General features: G+C 47.4%; 1 protein-coding gene across 7 annotated transcripts in view; it reads right to left on the bottom strand.

Annotated features, from left to right (window-relative positions):
* Positions 1 to 18547, bottom strand: part of LOC135222513 (zinc finger SWIM domain-containing protein 8 homolog) — a 334079-nt gene that overhangs the window by 177904 nt on the left and 137628 nt on the right. For all 7 annotated transcript variants that reach the window (XM_064260601.1, XM_064260624.1, XM_064260617.1 and 4 more), the window contains exon 8: positions 16616 to 16865. In XM_064260601.1, coding sequence (XP_064116671.1) covers positions 16616 to 16865 — 250 coding nt within the window. The remainder of the gene's footprint in view (positions 1 to 16615; positions 16866 to 18547) is intronic.

Raw genomic sequence — 18547 nt, 5'->3', positions numbered from 1 at the left:
CTGCTGATAAGCAAAAACCACATTAACCGAAACTTGGTGATTTATGGCGCCAATATCCGGTTCATAGCACCTCTTTTAATATGTTATGACATCATAACTTTATTATTGGCATTTTATGGCACTAATAACTTAAACTCCACATGTTGGCACTGATAACTGGAACTCCACATGTTATGGTGCCACAAAGTGCTGATTTTGTGGTACTAAACAAGCGCAAAACCGGATCACCATTAACCGAGTCCACCGATAACCGGAGACTGCCTATAGGTCCATAGAAAAACCTGTGAATATGCGAGTCTGCAAATCGTGAATCCGTGAATAGCGGGGGTTGACTGTTTACAATTTTTTATGAGTGTAATTTATGAGTGCAAGAACCACATTGAAAGGGCAGTTCACACACACACGTAGGGCACTGCAAATGCAGGTTGTTGTCAAAGGATGACTGTAAGGCTTATCATCCCTGCCTACATATACAGAGTGAGGCATAATATGATTAAAATTTTCCCCTAATGGCTTGCACAAGTACAGGGAAGTCAACATTATCAGAATAAAAAAATCAATTATACTACACAATCAACAACATGAAAGGTAGTAATTAATGACTGGCTGATGCAGAAAACCAAAGGTATCAATAACAACTGTTAATATTGGCAGGTAAACAAAGATAACCTGGTACGGCAAAAAGTCTATCTATATTGCTCACTTAAAACCAGGCAAAAATTAGCACTGAAGTAAAAATTATTCAATAAATGGAAATTGCATGAACTATATGATGAATAAATCTTAAAAAAGCTTCAACTTTAATTAACACATCCATAAACTTACAAATCTCTGAGACCATAAAGTTAAGAAAATTAAATTAACATGTGTATTGGTGAAATGAAATGGATAATACAGTAACAGGGAAACAATTAATCCTGGGAATTAAAACAAATTAGAAGTCACACCGGAATGATGCATCATCTTAAAAGAGTGGAGTGACTCAAGCTTAAGCAGTAGCTTTTTCTTTAAAAGCCTTTCAAAATATGACAATTTGTCATATTGCATTTTTCCTAACTATACAAACCTGAGGTCCTTTTACAATAGGAAGGTAACTAGCAGCAGCTGGGACGGTCGTAAGCTTCGAACAAGGGAGTTCGGTAGTTAACTGCTTGTCCGACAGTGCGCGCGCAGCGCGACTGGGAGGTGAAAAATCATTTTTGCTTTAGGCCCAGGAAAAAAAACGCAGAGTGAGGGGTGGCATGAGGCAGGAATATGTAAAAGGACCTCAGGTTTGTATAGTTAGGAAAAATGCAATTTTCGACAAATTGTCATTTGTTCCGGTACGATATACAAACCATCGGTCCTTTTACAATAGGAAGACTCACTTCTTGGTGGGAGGAATCTGAGTCTTTGACAACAGACTGGTGTTCGCCCAACCTTGGATACCCTCCCTGGTCGTAAGAGCGAGGGAGGTATCCTAGCCTCTGCCCAATTGATCGGGGTATGTACCGCAGGATCAATGGTCAGACCTCTGGACCCAAGTAATAAGAGAGAGGCAAGCGTATCTCTTAAAACTAGCAAGCAAGAACTTGTTCCTGTTGCAAGAGGCAACATGAAGTTATGGGTTTGTCTCTTGCTGGCTTCCACTTCTCCTCCACTTGTTGGGGGAAGTGGTGGATATTCACTCCTATCCGTAATGAAAGGGATAGGATGGGGCTCGCTCGAGTAGCTTACCTGCATCTCATCCTTTCCAGCAGGGTGACGACTGTGTCCCTCTGCCCACAAGTAGAGGGAAGAAAAAGATGGGGAAGAGGAGCCAGTCACACTCCCATTCACTCATCCATTCTAGTCACACCAGGAATCGATGCTGTTCTGCCTGCTAGGGGCTGGGTTAGCTACACAACGTGTTGAGCAGCCACCACGGGTCCCAAGGAAAAAGTATCCAAGGACCTGTGGGCAATATCCTGAAGGTAGAAGGAGGTGCATGTGGTCTGGCTGGTCCAGACCCCTGCCTTCAGGACCTGCGCCACGAAGTTCTTGGGGAACGCAAGGGAAGGACCAATGCTCCTGACTTCGTGGGCTCTCGGACGGAGCGTATGGATGTCGTCACTACCACCAGCTTCGTACGCCCTCCTGATCACCTCACGCAGCCAGAAAGAAAGCGTTCTTGGATACTTCTTTCTTGGTCACCCCGGTGCTAATGAAGAGGCGTCGACACTCAGGCCTGAGGTGCCAAGTTCTCTTCGGATAGCGTCGTAGCGCCCTCACAGGACATAGTAGCATCTCATCCGAATCATTGTTGGTAAAGTCCATCTTAGCTACGAAGTTCGGGAGGAAATCGAGCGTCACAGATCCCCATCCCCTGGAATGTTTAACGTTGAAAGAAAGACCATGAAGTTCCCCTAATCTCTTTGCCAATGCCAGGGCCAGCAAGAAGAGGGTCTTGAGGGTCAGATCCCTGTCTGACGACTCTCGGAGTGGCTCGATGGGTCTCCGAGTCAAACTCCTAAGGACGAGAGTCACATCCCACTCAGGGGGCCTGAGTTCCCTGGGTGGGCAAGACCTTTCAAAGCTCCTCATTAGCAAGATCTCGAACGAGTTCGAGATATCCACTCCCCTCAGTTTCAGGACTAGTGCCAGGGCGGCTCTATATCCTTTGACTGTGGGGAGAGAGAGGAGCTTTTCTCGGCGAAGAAAAGCGAGGAAATCCGCTACCTGCTGAAGAGTGGCTCTGAGAGGAGATAGACCCTGTCTACGACACCAACCACAGAAGACGGCCCACTTCCCCTGGTACACAGCTGCGGAGGACTGTCTGACGTGTCCAGCCATCACTGTTGCTGCGCTGTGAGAAAAGCCTCTCGTTCGCAAGAGATGGTGGATGACATCCAGCCGTGAAGATGTAGAGACTGGACTGCTCGGTGGTACCGTTCTATGTGTGGCTGGGCAAGAAGGTTGTGCCAAGGGGGAATCTCTCTCGGTGCTTCTGCAAGCAGAGCCAGCAGGTCCGGATACCAAATGGCCTGGGGCCATTTGGGAGCCACCAGGATCATCCTGAGATTCGGGGTGACCAGCACTCGGCTGATCACCTTGCGAATCAGGCTGAACGGGGGAAAGGCGTAGGCGAAGAGGTTGTCCTACGGATGTTGAAGAGCGTCCTCTGCAGCTACCCATGGGTCCGGCATGGCTGAAAAGAAAACCTGAAGTTTTCTTTTGTGCCAGGTGGCGAACAGATCCACTACTGGACTCCCCCACAGGTTGAAGAGCCTTTCCGCCACGTCCTGGTGTAGGGACCATTCGGTCCCTATCACCTGATCCCGACGGCTGAGCTTGTCTGCTACTACATTCCTCTTGCCTGGAATGTAGCAGGCTGACAGCTCTATCGAGTGAGCCATGGTCCACTCGTGCACCTGCAGCATCAAATGGTGCAACGGGAGACACACTAGGACCCCGTTTGTTGACGCATGCCACTACCGTGGTGTTGTCGCACATCAAGACCACCGAGTGTCCCATCAAGCGGTCCCAGAACTCTTGGAGAGCGAGGAACGCTGCCTTGAGTTCCAGGACATTGATGTGAAGGTGCTTGTCGTGATGGTCCCACACTCCTGCAGTCAGCAACTCCTCCAGGTGTGCGCCCCATCCCTCGTTTGATGAGTCTGAGAACAGCAGCATCTCCACTGGAGAGACTGCAGGTGAAGACGCCCGTGAGGGACTAACTTCTCGAGTGACGACAGGTGGCCGATCACGACTTGCCATTGCTGAGCTGACTGTTCCTGCCGAGACAAGAACCGGTCGGCTGCCTCCCTGAATCTGCTGATCCGTGAGTCTGCGGGGAAGACTCGCCCTGCTACTGTGTAGATTAGCATACCCAGGTACTTTATCCTCTGCTTGGAAGAAAATACCCTATTAAATATCAAGCAAAACCCCAAGCTATTATACTCATATGCGAAGAAGATGAATAAAAGAAGAATAGAAATAGGCCCTCTGAGAATTGAAGGGAGATTAACGAATGAAAAAAAGGAAATTTGCAACATACTGGCAGAACGATATAAGAGAGAATTCACCCCTAGAATAGATAATGAAGATAATGATATAGAAGTAAGGGATGAAAATAGTGAATATTTAGCTGACATAGATATTAATGAAGCTGATATTGTGCAGGCTATTAATGAAATTAAAAATGGAGCTGCTGCAGGGCCTGATGGAATTCCTGCTATTTTGTTAAAGAAAGTAGTTCATTCTATCGCAAAGCCACTTGCAATATTATTAAGACAAAGTGTAGATACAGGCAAGATTTATGATGAGCACAAATTAGCATATATTACCCCTACTTTCAAAAGTGGATCAAGACTAGAGGCAAGTAATTATAGGCCTGTGAGTCTAACATCACATATTATGAAAGTGTATGAAAGGGTAATGAAGAAAAATATTATGAAACATTTAATAAAAAATAATTTGTTTAATAAAGGACAACATGGTTTCGTACCCGGAAAAAGTACACAAACCCAACTGTTAGTCCACCGTGAGAACATATTCAAAAATATGAAAAGCGGAAATGAAACAGATGTGGTTTATTTAGACTTTGCAAAAGCTTTTGATAAAGTAGACCATAATATATTAGCGAAGAAAATTAGAAAACACAATATCGTGGATAAAGTAGGAAGATGGTTAAAAGAATTTTTACACAACAGAAAACAGATAGTTATTGCAAACGACGAGAAATCGGATGAAGTCAAGGTAATATCCGGTGTGCCGCAAGGTACGGTGTTAGCTGCAATACTGTTTGTTATTATGATTGAAGACATAGACAATAATGTGAAGGATTCGGTAGTGAGTAGTTTCGCAGATGACACAAGAATAAGTAGAGAAATTACTTGTGATGAAGATAGGAACGCTCTACAAAGAGACCTTAACAAAGTATATGATTGGGCAGAGGTAAATAGGATGGTATTTAACTCTGATAAATTTGAATCAATAAATTATGGAGACAGAGAAAGAAAGCTATATGCATATAAGGGACCTAATAATGAGACCATCACAAATAAGGAAGCAGTTAAAGACCTTGGTGTGATGATGAATAGGAACATGTTATGCAATGATCAAATAGCAACTCTGTTGGCAAAATGTAAAGCAAAAATGGGAATGTTGTTACGGCACTTCAAAACAAGAAAAGCTGAACACATGATTATGCTTTATAAAACATATGTTCGTAGTCCACTTGAATATTGCAATATGATATGGTACCCACACTATCAAAAGGATATTGCACAAATAGAGAGTGTACAAAGGTCCTTTACAGCTAGAATAGAAGAAGTTAAGGACCTAGACTACTGGGAAAGACTACAATTCTTAAAATTATATAGTCTAGAAAGGAGAAGAGAACGCTACATGATAATTCAGGCATGGAAACAGATAGAAGGAATAGCAGAAAATATCATGGAACTAAAAATATCAGAAAGAGCAAGCAGAGGTAGATTAATAGTGCCCAAAACTATACCAGGAAAAATAAGGAAAGCACACAGGACATTAATCCACTACGCACCAGCATCGATAATGCAGCGTCTATTCAATGCGTTGCCAGCTCATCTGAGGAATATATCAGGAGTGAGCGTAGATGTGTTTAAGAATAAGCTCGACAAATATCTAAACTGCATCCCAGACCATCCAAGATTGGAAGATGCAAAATATACCGGAAGATGTACTAGCAACTCTCTGGTAGACATTAGAGGTGCCTCACACTGAGGGACCTGGGGCAACCCGAACAAGATGTAAGGTCTGTAAGGTCTTTGGGTTCGAGATCGGACTTCTCGAAGTTCACCACGATCCCCAGATCACGGCAGAACTCCATGAGTTGATCCCTGTCCCGTAGCAACTGGCTCGCCAGGACTAACCAGTCGTCGAGATACCTCAAAAGACGTATCCTGGACGAGTGGGCCAAAGCAGACACCAGAGTGAACACTTGCGTGAACACCTGTGGGGCGGTTGATAGACCGAAGCAAAGTGCCCCGAATTGGTACACCGTCCCGTCGAGGACGAAGCGGAGGTACTTCCTGGAGGATTGATGGACAGGTATCTGGAAAATACGCGTCCTTCAAATCCACTGAAAGGATGAAATCATTCTCCCTGATGGAGTCGAGTACGGAACGTGCCATCTCCATTGTGAACTGAGTGGCGAACAAATCGGTTCAAAGTAGAGAGATCTATCACCGGGTGCCAGCCCCCCCCGAAGACTTCTCCAACAGGAAAAGGCAGCTGTAGAAGCCCGGTGATTGATCCCTGACGATCTCTACAGCTCCTTTGCTCAGCATGGTCTTGGTCTCCTGTTGAAGAGCTACGTCCTTTGATGTTCCCAGGACGTAGGTTTGAAGATGGACCGGGTCGGAGATGAGGGGTGGCCGAGATTCGAAGGGTAGTAGATATCCCTCCCGAAGGACGACTACTATCCAGGTCTCCGCACCGTAGCGCTGCCATGTTGCCCAATGGCTCACCAGGCACCCCCCAACTTCCGGCAGCAGGTGAGGGGGAACGCCGTCCCTAGCGTTTCCCGCCTCTCTTCGACTTCTTCCCTGCCCCTCCTCGTGAGAAGGAGGGTTCGGAGGGGGGCTGATGACAACCTCCCCTGGCAGAAGTTGAAGGCAGAGTCTTCCCTCGGGGCTTAGACGGGGCAACCGTCTTAGCAGCCGTAGAAGCCCTAGCCAAACTCTTGGGCTTGGCCGCAGTTCCTCGAGGCTGCCCAGAAGCCTTCGAGACTGCCTGGTGTACTAAGCGGTCACTGTCATCAGTGTGCCGCCTTTCTACCACAGCGTCCACCATCTCTCCTGGGAAGAGAAAGGAGGAACTCCGAATAGGTCCGTTGCAAAGTCCAAGTGCCGCCTCACACCCGGCCACCCTGGATACTCGGGTAAGGACTGCGTCCCTACGGCGGAGTACCAGGTTGGCCCACAGGTTTACCGTCTGGTGGGCGAGGTAGGAAATAGCCCTACCTCCAGACTGGCAAAGTCTCCTGAAAGCCGAGTCCCCTTCAGGAGAAATATTCCCAGAGGTGGCTGCGACTTTAGACACTGTGAGGGAACACAGGTCTAACCAGGAGACTGCCTGGAAAGCCGCCATAGCGGTGGATTCCAGGCCTAGTGCCTCTTGCTGCGAGAACCAGAGGTTCTCTGACAGGAGCTGCTGCAGAGACACTCCCAGAGTTAGCCTGGCTAGCTCCGGGTTCACCTGTTTGGGCGGCATTGGATCCTCGGATGGCACATAGAAACGCCGCTGTCGCAGTAGAGGAGGAGGAAGTAGCTTAGACAACCTGCCAGACTTCAGCGAACCCTCCTGTCCAGAGACGCGAGACTCCACCTGGTCTAGCACAGAGTCGGCCAGCTCTGATCGCGGCAGACCCACCGTCGGTTTTGGTTCCTTTTTTGGACCCCAAAATGACTCGAGCCAGGACGTGGGCTCGGAAGATGGAAGCGGCGATCCTCCTCCTTCAGAAGGAGAAACGGCGACAGACCCCTCTCGGTCTCCTCCTGTCACTTGCGCGTGAGACCTGGTCGATCCTAAGACCGTGCCTGGCACATACGGCGTCGTGACGGGATCGCGAGGGGCGCGCCCCTCACAATCACTCTTTGGTGCCTCGCCCTTCCCGGTGTAGCCCGAGGAAGTTGAAGATACGAGAGAGGAAGACCTGATGCTCCCCCCTCGCTCACTGGCAGAACCGGTGTGCTTGGAGGGCTGCAAGCGATCACCAACCCGCAGTGGGGATCGAGTTGCAGGCCTGGTCGTGCCGCTGGACCGAGAACAGCGGCCCCGGTCCCGTGCATCAGAGGAGCTGCTACTGGTCCCCCTATCCGTCCGGTCCCGGTGGGAGCGGTGGTCAGGAGACCTGCAGAGACCACTGTCGCGGTGAGACCGGTGCGTGTCCTCGCAGCGCATCGAACCGCTGGTACCAGCCGAGGCTGTTGCCAGCGATCGGGGGGACCTCTTCCCAGCCTCAGCCTGTGGCCGGTCTGGAACCGTCACATCAACCCGGGTGACCGGCTGGTCGCTGAGAGAGTGGCCGCTGGCCTGGCAAGAGTCACCTGAGCGGCTCTCGCCAGCCTTCCGCTCCGTGCCTTGATCCTGGCGCTGAGCGAGCTCTGGCGTCTGGTTCTTGGCTGCACGGCCACCTGTGGGCGACCGTACACTCGGTACCTCTCGCGGACGAGAGGCTGAGACGGAACTTGGTGTAGTGGCAACGCCCTTAACATCAGGTGAGGAAGTACCGGTGTTAGCCAGTACCCCTCTGGTCCCCGTCTTCTTCTTCCTTGCGGAAGTAGAGACGGGCTCTGTTCCCGAAGGAGCAGGAGGACCAGCAGAAGGACCCCCCATCCCACCGGAGTGGGACGGGCCCTTAGAAATTCCCGAAGGAACCTTCTTAGGGGGGGGAGGAGGCAGCCTTCTTCTTCCGTGGCTTGGAAGCCTTGGAAGTCGAAGGGGAAGAGGCGGCAGCAGGCGACGAAGCAGATGATGAAGACGACGACGAAACCTTCCTCTTCTTCTTCTTTGTCAGCTCCCTCAGGACAGACGTCAAGTCAACCATCCAGGATGGAGCCAGGGCTGCTGTTGCCGAAGCAACAGGGCCCAGCTGCACCTGTCCGGAAAGACCAGCGTCTGGGGCAGCAACACCGTGGGCTGGAACGACGTCTGCAGGTGCGGGAACAGCAGGAATAGCAGGAACAGCGGCAGCGGCAGGTACAGCAGGTAAGCCAGGAGACGAGGCAGCAGCCAGCGACATCCTGGGTACCGGCGGCAGGTCCAGGGGTGAGCTCTTTGGGCAACGGAAGTCCGGGGGAGGCAGCACGAAGAACCCGGGCGGCGGCAGCACGCCCCCCCTCGGTACGGCAGCAATCGGCCCCTGCACGGAGGCTGTAGGAGTCACCGACATCACGTGGGGGGTATATACCAGGTGAGGAGGGGCGGCGTACCCTGGAGTAGAGATCGTGGTGTTAGTGGTGGTCACCGCTCCATGGGTGACCGTCCCAGACCCCGCCAGACGCTGGAGCAGCGCCTGGATACTTGGGACACCCTGCAGTCCCAACGACGCCCACACCTGTCCAAGGTCGTCCCCCACGGCAGAAGCACCTGCGGAAGCAACAGTCGGGTACACAGGAGGGGTTCCCCCTCGTGTGTGTCGTACTCCACCCCGAACACAACTGTACGTCAAGGTAACGAGCGCCCTCCTCTACGCTCGACGGATCAAGCAAAGAGAAGGACCTCGAAACCCCACCCCAAAGGGGAAAGGTGCCATACGTGGGAGCTGAGCTGGGGGCAGGAAAGACGACGAAGTATCGGTAACTAAAGGAGTCGCTGGAGAGCTTTCCAACGACTCCTTGACAGGCCTTCGTTTCTTCCTACCCTCGTACAATACCCACTGCACCTCCGACCAATTTACACAAACGTCACACGGCTCGGCCCGAGAGCATTCGCGCCCTCGGCACCGAGCGCAAAGGGCATGAGGATCTATTTCCGGGAATGAGCAGAATACTCCACACTTGTGGCCCTCCACTCCAGGGCACACTCTCCGGTTGAAGGGGGGGCGCGGGGATAGCTCCATTCCTTGATCCATAATAATAATAATATGAAAATGAAAAGAAAGATGTACTTACAATTTTCACTTTAACACACAAACAAACCAGTTGAAGAGAAAAATGATATTGTTATGTTACAATAAAGTTTCATACATACTTACCTGGCAGATATATACAATTAAAGGCCCACCCAGCCTCCCCGCAGGAGACAGGTGGAAGAGAGAAAATATGATAGGAAACGGGGATGGTTCCTAGTCCTGCCGCCCAGGGCAGGCCGGTAGATCACCTGACCTACCTGTAGCGAGTGGCGCGAAATTTGAATTTCTGTCGGGGACGACGGAGTCTTAGCTATGTATATATCTGCCAGGTAAGTATGTATGAAACTTTATTGTAACATAACAATATCATTTTCATACAATCAACTTACCTGTCAGATATATACATAGCTGATTGGCACCTTTCGGTGGAGGGTAAGAGACAGCTACTATATGGAATAGACAGGTAAACAACATATGTTGTAGGTATAAATAAAACCTTGGTTCCTACCTGATAGGTGGTAGACTTCGTGGGTGTTTGCCCAGTAGTCTGCATCACCTCAAGAAACTTTAGCGAGATATATGATCTATGGCCAAGAGTTCTTGTGGGTCTGCCGATGGGGTCTTATCCGCTTACTCGGCAGAGCCTGAAAGGACTTTGTCAATGGGTGCTGATCCACTTATATGACAATACACCTTATGAAGGAGCACACAACCAATCCCGACCACCTGATCCTAACCATATGTTAGAACTAAGGATTGTTCCGAGTTATCCCCGAACTCGTCACAACAACCGTAACTCAAAACCACTACGCACACATACATAATTTCTAAAAAAAAAATTATACTCATCTAATTAGATATGACAGGATTCTCTTACTGAACAACATAGACGGCCGCCCGTGCTAAACCAAGTCCTCCATTGTTCGAAGAGACTCCAGACCATATCCAAAAAGAAGAAAAGTATATACTTTTAAGGATTGGTGTCGGCTCCCGTACCCAGAATCGTATCCGCCGATACGAAAGGACCTAGAGAAAAACACTTCTCATAAGTCACACGAACGTCTTTCAAGTAATGAGATGCAAATACTGAGTTGCATCTCCAAAATGTCGTATCTATGATGTTTTTAAGCGACATATTCTTATGAAACGAGAGAGACGTCGCTACTGCTCTCACTTCATGAGCTTTAACTCTCAACAGTCGTAACTGTTCGTCAGAACAGACCTTATGCGCGTCTGTAATGACGTTCCTCACAAAGAATGCCAGCGCATTCTTGGACATCAGTCTTGTGGGGTCTTTTACCGCGCACCAAAGACCTTGTCTAGAGCCTCCCATCTGATGCTTTCTCTGAATGTAAAACTTTAGAGCTCTTACAGGGCATAGAGATCTTTCTGCTTCTCTTCCTACGAGACTCGATATGCCTTTGACTTCAAATGACTTAGGCCAGGGATTCGAGGGATTCTCATTCTTAGCTAAAAACAGTGTCTTAAACGAGCAAATAGCTGAGTCTCCCTTGAAACCTACTTTATCTTGCAGAGCATGTAATTCACTAACTCTCTTTGCCGTAGCTAAAGATAATAGGAATAGGCATTTTCTGGTGATGTCTTGAAACGAAGCCAGATGAGGAGGTTCGAATCTTTCAGATGAAAGAAACTTGAGGACCACGTCTAGGTTCCAGTTCGGAGGGACCGGTTCCTTCGACTTTGAAGTCTCAAATGACCTTATGAGATCGTGGAGATCTTTATTATCTGCCAGATCTAATCCTCTATTCCTGAAGACAGCCGAGAGCATACTTCTGTATCCCTTTATTGTGGATACAGCTAGATGAGATTGCTCTCTCAGGAATAGAAGGAAATCAGCAATTTCCGCTATAGAGGTAGTGGAGGAGGACAACATCTTAGATCTACACCACCTTCTAAAAACCTCCCACTTCGATTGATATACTTTCGTAGTGGAGGTTCTGCGTGCTCTCGCGATCGCGCTTGCCACTTCGCGAGAAAACCCTCTCGCTCTGACAAGTCTTTCGATAGTCGAAAGGCAGTCAGAGCGAGAGCGGGGAGGTTTTGATGGTACCTCTTGAAGTGCGGTTGTCTGAGAAGATCCGTCCTTCTTGGTAGGGATCTTGGAAAGTCTACGATCCACTCTACCACCTCCGAGAACCAATCTTGGGCCGGCCAAAAGGGGGCTATCAATGTCATCCTCGTCTCCTTTGACGCCACAAACTTTTTCATTACTAATCCCAGGATTTTGAAAGGAGGAAAAGCATATACGTCTACTCGAGACCAATCTAGCAGGAAGGCGTCTACCATAAGAGCTCTTGGATCTTCTGCGACCGAGCAAAAGACTGCCAGCCTTTTGGAAATGAATGTGGCGAAGAGATCCACATGAGGTGTCCCCCACAGCGACCAGAGATCTTGACACACTTCCTCGTGTAGGGTCCACTCTGTATGAAGGACCTGGTTCCTCCTGCTGAGTCTGTCCGCCCTCACATTCTTTACTCCCTGCACGAACCTTGTCAGAAGGGAGATGTTCCTGTGAGACGTCCAAAGCAAAAAGGTCTCTCGTCAGTTCGTAAAGGAACGAGGAGTGAGTCCCTCCCTGTTTTCGAATGTAGGCAAGTGCGGTGGTGTTGTCCACGTTTACTTGCACTACTTTGTTCGACACCAGAGGTTCTAGACTCTTCAAAGCCAGATGCACGGCGAAGAGCTCTTTGCAGTTTATGTGCCAAGTCACCTTGCGCTGGTTCCCAGGTGCCTGACACCTCCTTCGAGCCTAATGTTGCTCCCCAACCTTTCTCTGACGTGTCGGAGTACAACACTAGGTCTGGGTTCTGTGTCCTTAGAGAGATCCCTTTGTTCTCTTCCAGAGGGGGCAACCACCATTCCAGGTGCGATCTTATCTCCACTGGAATGGGAAAGACGTCCGAAAGTTGTCCAGTTTTCCAACTCCAAGACTTCTTGAGGAAGAATTGAAGCGGACGTAAATGAAGTCTTCCTAGTGGGAAGAACTGTTCGAGCGAGGAAAGGGTCCCTAGAAGGCTTCAACATTCCCTCGCCGACGTATGTTCCTTCCTTAAGAAGAGAGAGACTATCCGCAAACCTTTTGCGATTCTCTCTTGCGAAGGAAATACTCGAAAACCCCGAGAATCCATCCGAATCCCCAGATAGACTAAGTCCTGTCTGGGGGTCAGCTGCGACTTCTCGAGGTTCACGAGCAATCCCAACGCTTTGATCAGATCTAAAGTTAACTTCAGGTCCTCCAAACACTGTCTCTCTAATCTGGCCCTGATGAGCCAGTCGTCCAGATACAGAGAGATATTTACTCCTTTGAGGTGAAGAAACCTCGCCACATTCTTCATCAGGCTTGTGAAGACCTGAGGAGCTGTGGACAGGCCGAAACATAAGGCTCTGAACTGAAAGATCCTTCCCCCGTCATGAAACGGAGGTACTTCTTCGATGAAGGGTGGATCGGGACGTGAAAGTAGGCGTCCTGGAGATCTAGAGACACCATCCAATCTCCTTGTCGTAATGACGCCAGGACTGAAGCAGAAGTCTCCATGGAGAACTTCTCCTTCCGAACAAATTTGTTCAGAGAGCTGACGTCCAGTACTGGTCTCCAGCCTCCCGAGGCTTTCGCAACCAGAAAAAGGCGATTGTAAAACCCCAAAACCGGGGAGTTTTGATTCTAGTACTAGTTCTATCACTCTCTTGTCCCACATTTGTTCCACCATCGATCGAAGAGTATCCCTCAGCACAGGATCCTTGTACTTGGCTGTTAGTTCCCTTGGTATTGACGTTAGGAGAGGAGTGTTCAGGAAAGGGATACGATATCCCTTCCTTATTATAGCCAACGATGACACGTCTGCGTTTATAAGTGTCCAGGCCTCCACAAATCCCAGGAGCCTGGCACCTACTGGTGTTTGGAGGAGAGAAGCTTCATTTTCCCTCCCTTTTTAAAGGGACGAAAGGCAGACCTACCTCTCTTCTCCGGAGCCTTCCTTCTTGCGGGAGGTCTGGAGGTCGGACCACCTCGAAAGGGCTGAACCGATGTACTCGGTCCTTTCTTGTCAGATGTAGAAGCAGGCTTCTTCTTCCTTGCTGACTGCGTCAGAAGATCCTGAGTCGCCTTCTCAGTTAATGAATGAGCAATGTCCTTCACCAACTGAGAAGGGAACAAAAAGTCAGACAACGGCGAATACAGCAGCGCTGCCCTCTGAGCGTGGGAGACTGCCTTGGTTAAAAAGGCACCATATACCGTCCTCTTCTTTAGAAGACCTGCTCCAAACAAAGAGGAGATTTCAAAAGAGCCATCCTGTACCGCTTTGTCTATACAAGACAATATGCACAAAAGGGCTTCCGGTTCGATTCCTTCCGAATCATGGGCTTTCTTGGACATCACCCCAAGGGACCAATCTAAGAAGCTGAAAACTTCCAATACATGAAAGAGTCCCTTGAGGAGATGGTCCAGTTCAGAAATGCCCCACGTAATCCGTGCCGAGTTGAGACCTTGTCGACGTGAAGCGTCAACTAAGGTCGAAAAGTCTGCTTCTGACGTAGACGGGAGAGCAATACCCATATTCTCTCCCGTCTGATACCAAATGCCTCTTTTACCAGCTAGTCTCGCTGGAGGCATGCAGAAGACCGTCTTTCTTAGACTTCATCCACGAGTCTAAGGATTGTAGAGCCCTCTTCATAGAAATGGTGGGCTTCATTTTGAGAAAAGACGAAGACTTCTTCGTCTTAGCACTCGAAAACAGAGAGCGCGGAGAAGGAGGAGCGGCAGGAGTCAATTCGTCTCCATATTCCTCAAGAAGCAAGGCAGTCAAAACTTTATAGTTCGACAGTCCTTCTCTTCCTTGATATTCATCATCCGAGTTTCCTTCCAACTCGGGATCTAAATGAGTCTCCGCTCCCCTTTCTGTACGTTCCTCCTCTGGAGGAGACAAACTCCTAATAGGAGAGGGGCTAAGGGAATGATATTCTTTCCTCTTCCCCGCTTTAATAGCCTTGGAAGGCGCCAAAAGCTCAGGCTTCTCTCGAAAAGAAGAAGACGCTTCCCGCTTGGGTGACGCTTCTCGTCCGCCAAGCGTCCTGGCTGACGTCTCCTGCTTACTTGGCTGCTGACGTCCGGATGACGCCTCGCGCCTGGAAGACGCTCCGCTCTCAAAAGGCATCCTATTTGGCGCCAAAATATTGGTCGGAGCTTCACGTCTACCAACAGCTTTCAAAGACGCTTCATGTCTAAAAGACGTCTCACGTCTCTCTGGCGTTACGAAACTTTCGTAAGCAACCGCTCTCGCTCTCGAACCCGAAGCTTCTGTAAGATGTTTGGAAGCTTCACGTCTGCATGACGCTTCTCGTTTAGCAGGGGAGAGAGGACGAGACTTCTTGATTGGAAGCGCAACGTCCTTCCTACGAGGCGCTAAAACTCCCACTAGAGAGGTCAGTTGCTCTTGAACTGCCATAATAATTCTCCTTGAAGCTTCTCCCACGTCAACTGCATGACGCCTTTCGTCATCACTCGGGGGAGAAGTAGGAAAGGGTACTTCTGCGTACTCGTCGGGTGACGCTGACGCCACCTTCGCCTTCTTAATAGAAGAGGGAGCGTCATCTGAGAAACGCTCTGGGCTCGAATCAATTTCGGGTTCTTTCATATGACGCTTCAGAGGTCTCGATAACTTCGACTCCTTCCACCCTCGTTTAGGTGAGGGAGAGGGAGAGGATGAGAAACACTCACGAAGGACGCTTTTTCTAGAGCGCCCTTGAGCAGCCTGCCACGAAACAGAGCTAGCTGAAGGGACGTCTGACCGTTGGGGATTCCCCACGACCTCCTTAAGGCTTTCGACTTTCCTTCTCCTCTGGGCATGGGAGCTTGGAAGAGGTCTAGGCCTGGGAGCGTCGCAGGGACGATCAAACGCCCCCTCCACAACACTGGGAGAACTCACTTCACTGTAATGCTCACTTTCACTAGCCTTACCTTGTAAGTCCGCCATTTTGGACTTCATGTCTCGAATCGTAGCTTTCAGATCGGCGATTTCCGAGGCCGATTCCGAAAGTACACTTTGTGAATGAGAAACATAGGGAGAATCTAAATCAGTAGGATTAGAATTATCAGTAAAAGGCTCAATAGGCCTTGAACTCACACCTTTCAGACGTCTAACCCTATCCCTCTCTAACTTCTTCAAATAAGAAGTTAAAGTCTTCCACTCTTCTGCATTTAATCCCTCGCATTCATTACAAGTATTATTAGCAGAACACTGAAACCCCCTACATTTACGGCATACAGTGTGAGGATCAACCGAAGCCTTCGGTATCCTCACCCTGCAGCCTACATTCACACACATTCTCACACTCACATTTGAATCAGACATACTGAGAAAAATCCAAAAAGCAATTCCAAAAACAGTCCACAGTAGCGAATGCCAAAAACACGATCCAGATACGTCACCAAAAAGCCGAGAAACGATGATCAAAGGATGAAATAAGAATCTAAGTCAGGAGGTAATAGCAACAATGTTGATACCACCTGCGACAGAGAAAATATGATAGAAAACGGGGATGGTTCCTAGTCCTGCCGCCCAGAGCAGGCCGGTAGATCACCTGACCTACCTGTAGCGAGTGGCGCGAAATTTGAATTTCTGTCGGGGACGACGGAGTCTTAGCTATGTATATATCTGACAGGTAAGTTGATTGTATGAAACAATAATATCCAAAGCATACGACGACGAAGCGGGCAGAGAGCGATGGCGAACACGTCCTCACACCACACGGCTGAAAGCAAAAGTGGTTCTTCACCTCCCATTCGTGCTGCGCGCGCACTGTCGGACAAGCAGTTAACTACTGAACTCCCTTGTTCGAAGCTTACGACCGTCCCAGCTGCCGCTAGTTACCTTCCTATTGTAAAAAGACCGATGGTTTGTATATCGTACCGGAACAACTATAAAGTTGGTGTGACTCGGTCCATTTCATATGCAGTAAGGTTAATTTTCATAAATGGGCTTGTAAGAAAGTTTTTCAATTAAAAAAAAACACAAAATGACATACCTTTACTTTTTGCTACTTTCTCAAGAATCTTCAAATGCCAGCCTTTAAACTGCACCATTAGCTGATCGCGTTCCTTTGGGGACAGAGCTGGGTTGAGTGCTGCCAAACGCCACAGGATAACAATCTCATCACAGAGAGATGAGCAAGCGTACTGGCTGCCATGGCTATTGGAATTCATATTATTCTTCCCACCATGTCCGGAGCTTCCCATATGTAATGCCACTTTGGTATTCACCCACCACACCAGAATCTTGGGAAAAATTTAAACACTTAAATTTCTATTTCAAAAAGAAACGGCAGAAAACTACAATAATTTTATAAAGTACCATAATACTCAAACATTTTTAACTTCAGTACATACAAATTTACATTTAAAGCATGAAATACTTCAATGACAGTATTTCATGGCAAACAAAACCTTGCACATGCCTTCTCATATAGTTGTTGGTCAACTAAGTTCCTAAAAACTTCAAACCAGTTCACAATGCACATTAACTATCCAATAAGTGTACTTTCTTGCCACCATGGAAGTAACTAATTTTTGCTTGCACATATCCCTTCCTGAAAGGCTGTTTGTACGAGCAAGAGTGAGTGTTAAGGGTCAAACTTCCTGGTTTAGTATTGCTCCAATTTTGATCTCTAACTGATGAACAACCCATTTGGGTGTGCTTTACTAGCCTTTAACCCTCTTACGCCGGAGCGGTAAATAAAAAATTGTCTCCCATGTGCCGGAGGGGTTTTGGAGTGAGCGCGGAAGCGGAAAAAATATTTTTTTCAAAAAATCACAGCGCGCTTAGTTTTCAAGATTAAGAGTTCATTTTTGGCTCCTTTTTTTTGTCATTGCCTGAAGTTTAGTATGCAAACATCAGAAATGAAAAAAATTATCATTATCATATATAAATAATGCGATATATGATAGCGCAAAAATGAAATTTCATATATAATTGTATTAAAATCGCGCTGTGTGCAAAACAGTTAAAGGTAACAAGTTACTTTTTTTTCGTTGTAATGTACACTAAATTGCGATCATTTTGGTATATAACATATTGTAAAACGATAAAAGCAACACAGAGAAAATTTTATCACAAAATAATGCATGAATTCGTAACGCGCGGACGTAAACAAATATTTTTTTCAAAAATTCACCATAAATCTAAATATTGTTCTAGAGACAGACTTCCAATTTCTTTCAAAATGAAGACAAATGATTGAAAATTACTATACTGTAAGAGTATTAGCTTACAATTGCAGTTTTCGACCATATCTGACGAGTTAAGTTGACCGAATGTCGAAATTTTTTTATATATATATTTTTTATATGCAATTATTTCAGAAATAAGAAAAGCTACAACCTTCAAATATTTTTCGTTTTATTCTACATGAAATTGCGCACATTTTCATATATAAAACTCTATGAAATGCCTAATATGACACGGAGCAAATATTCCGAGAACGGGACGTACGTATTTCGGAGATTTGTGGCGGAGAATCCGCGCGCGTAGGGAAGGAAAGATTTTTTTTAAATTCACCATAAATCTATATATTTTGCTAGAGACTTCGAATTTGTTTCAAGATGAAGATAAATGACTGAATATTACTAGACTGTAAGAGTTTTAGCTTACAATTGCGTTTTTCGACCATTTCGGTAGAGTCAAAGTTGACCGAACGTGGTTTTTTTTCTATTTATCGTGATTTATATGCAAATATTTTGAAAATGAGAAAAGCTACAACCTTCAATTATTTTTAGTTGTATTCTACATGAAATTGCGCACATTTTCATATATAAAACTTTATGTAACGGCTAATTTTAAAATGGTGCAAACATTACCACAATCGCACGTATGATTTTTTCGGAAGAGTTACCGCGCGGATAAAGAAAGTTATTTTTTTCATAAATTCACCATAAATTGAAATATTGTGCTAGAGACTTCC

The sequence above is a fragment of the Macrobrachium nipponense genome, chromosome 20, assembly GCF_015104395.2.
Source record: "Macrobrachium nipponense isolate FS-2020 chromosome 20, ASM1510439v2, whole genome shotgun sequence".
NCBI classification, from domain to species: domain Eukaryota; kingdom Metazoa; phylum Arthropoda; class Malacostraca; order Decapoda; family Palaemonidae; genus Macrobrachium; species Macrobrachium nipponense.
The sequence above is the reverse complement of the archived record's forward strand: the minus strand, read 5'-3'. Positions and strand labels throughout refer to the sequence as shown.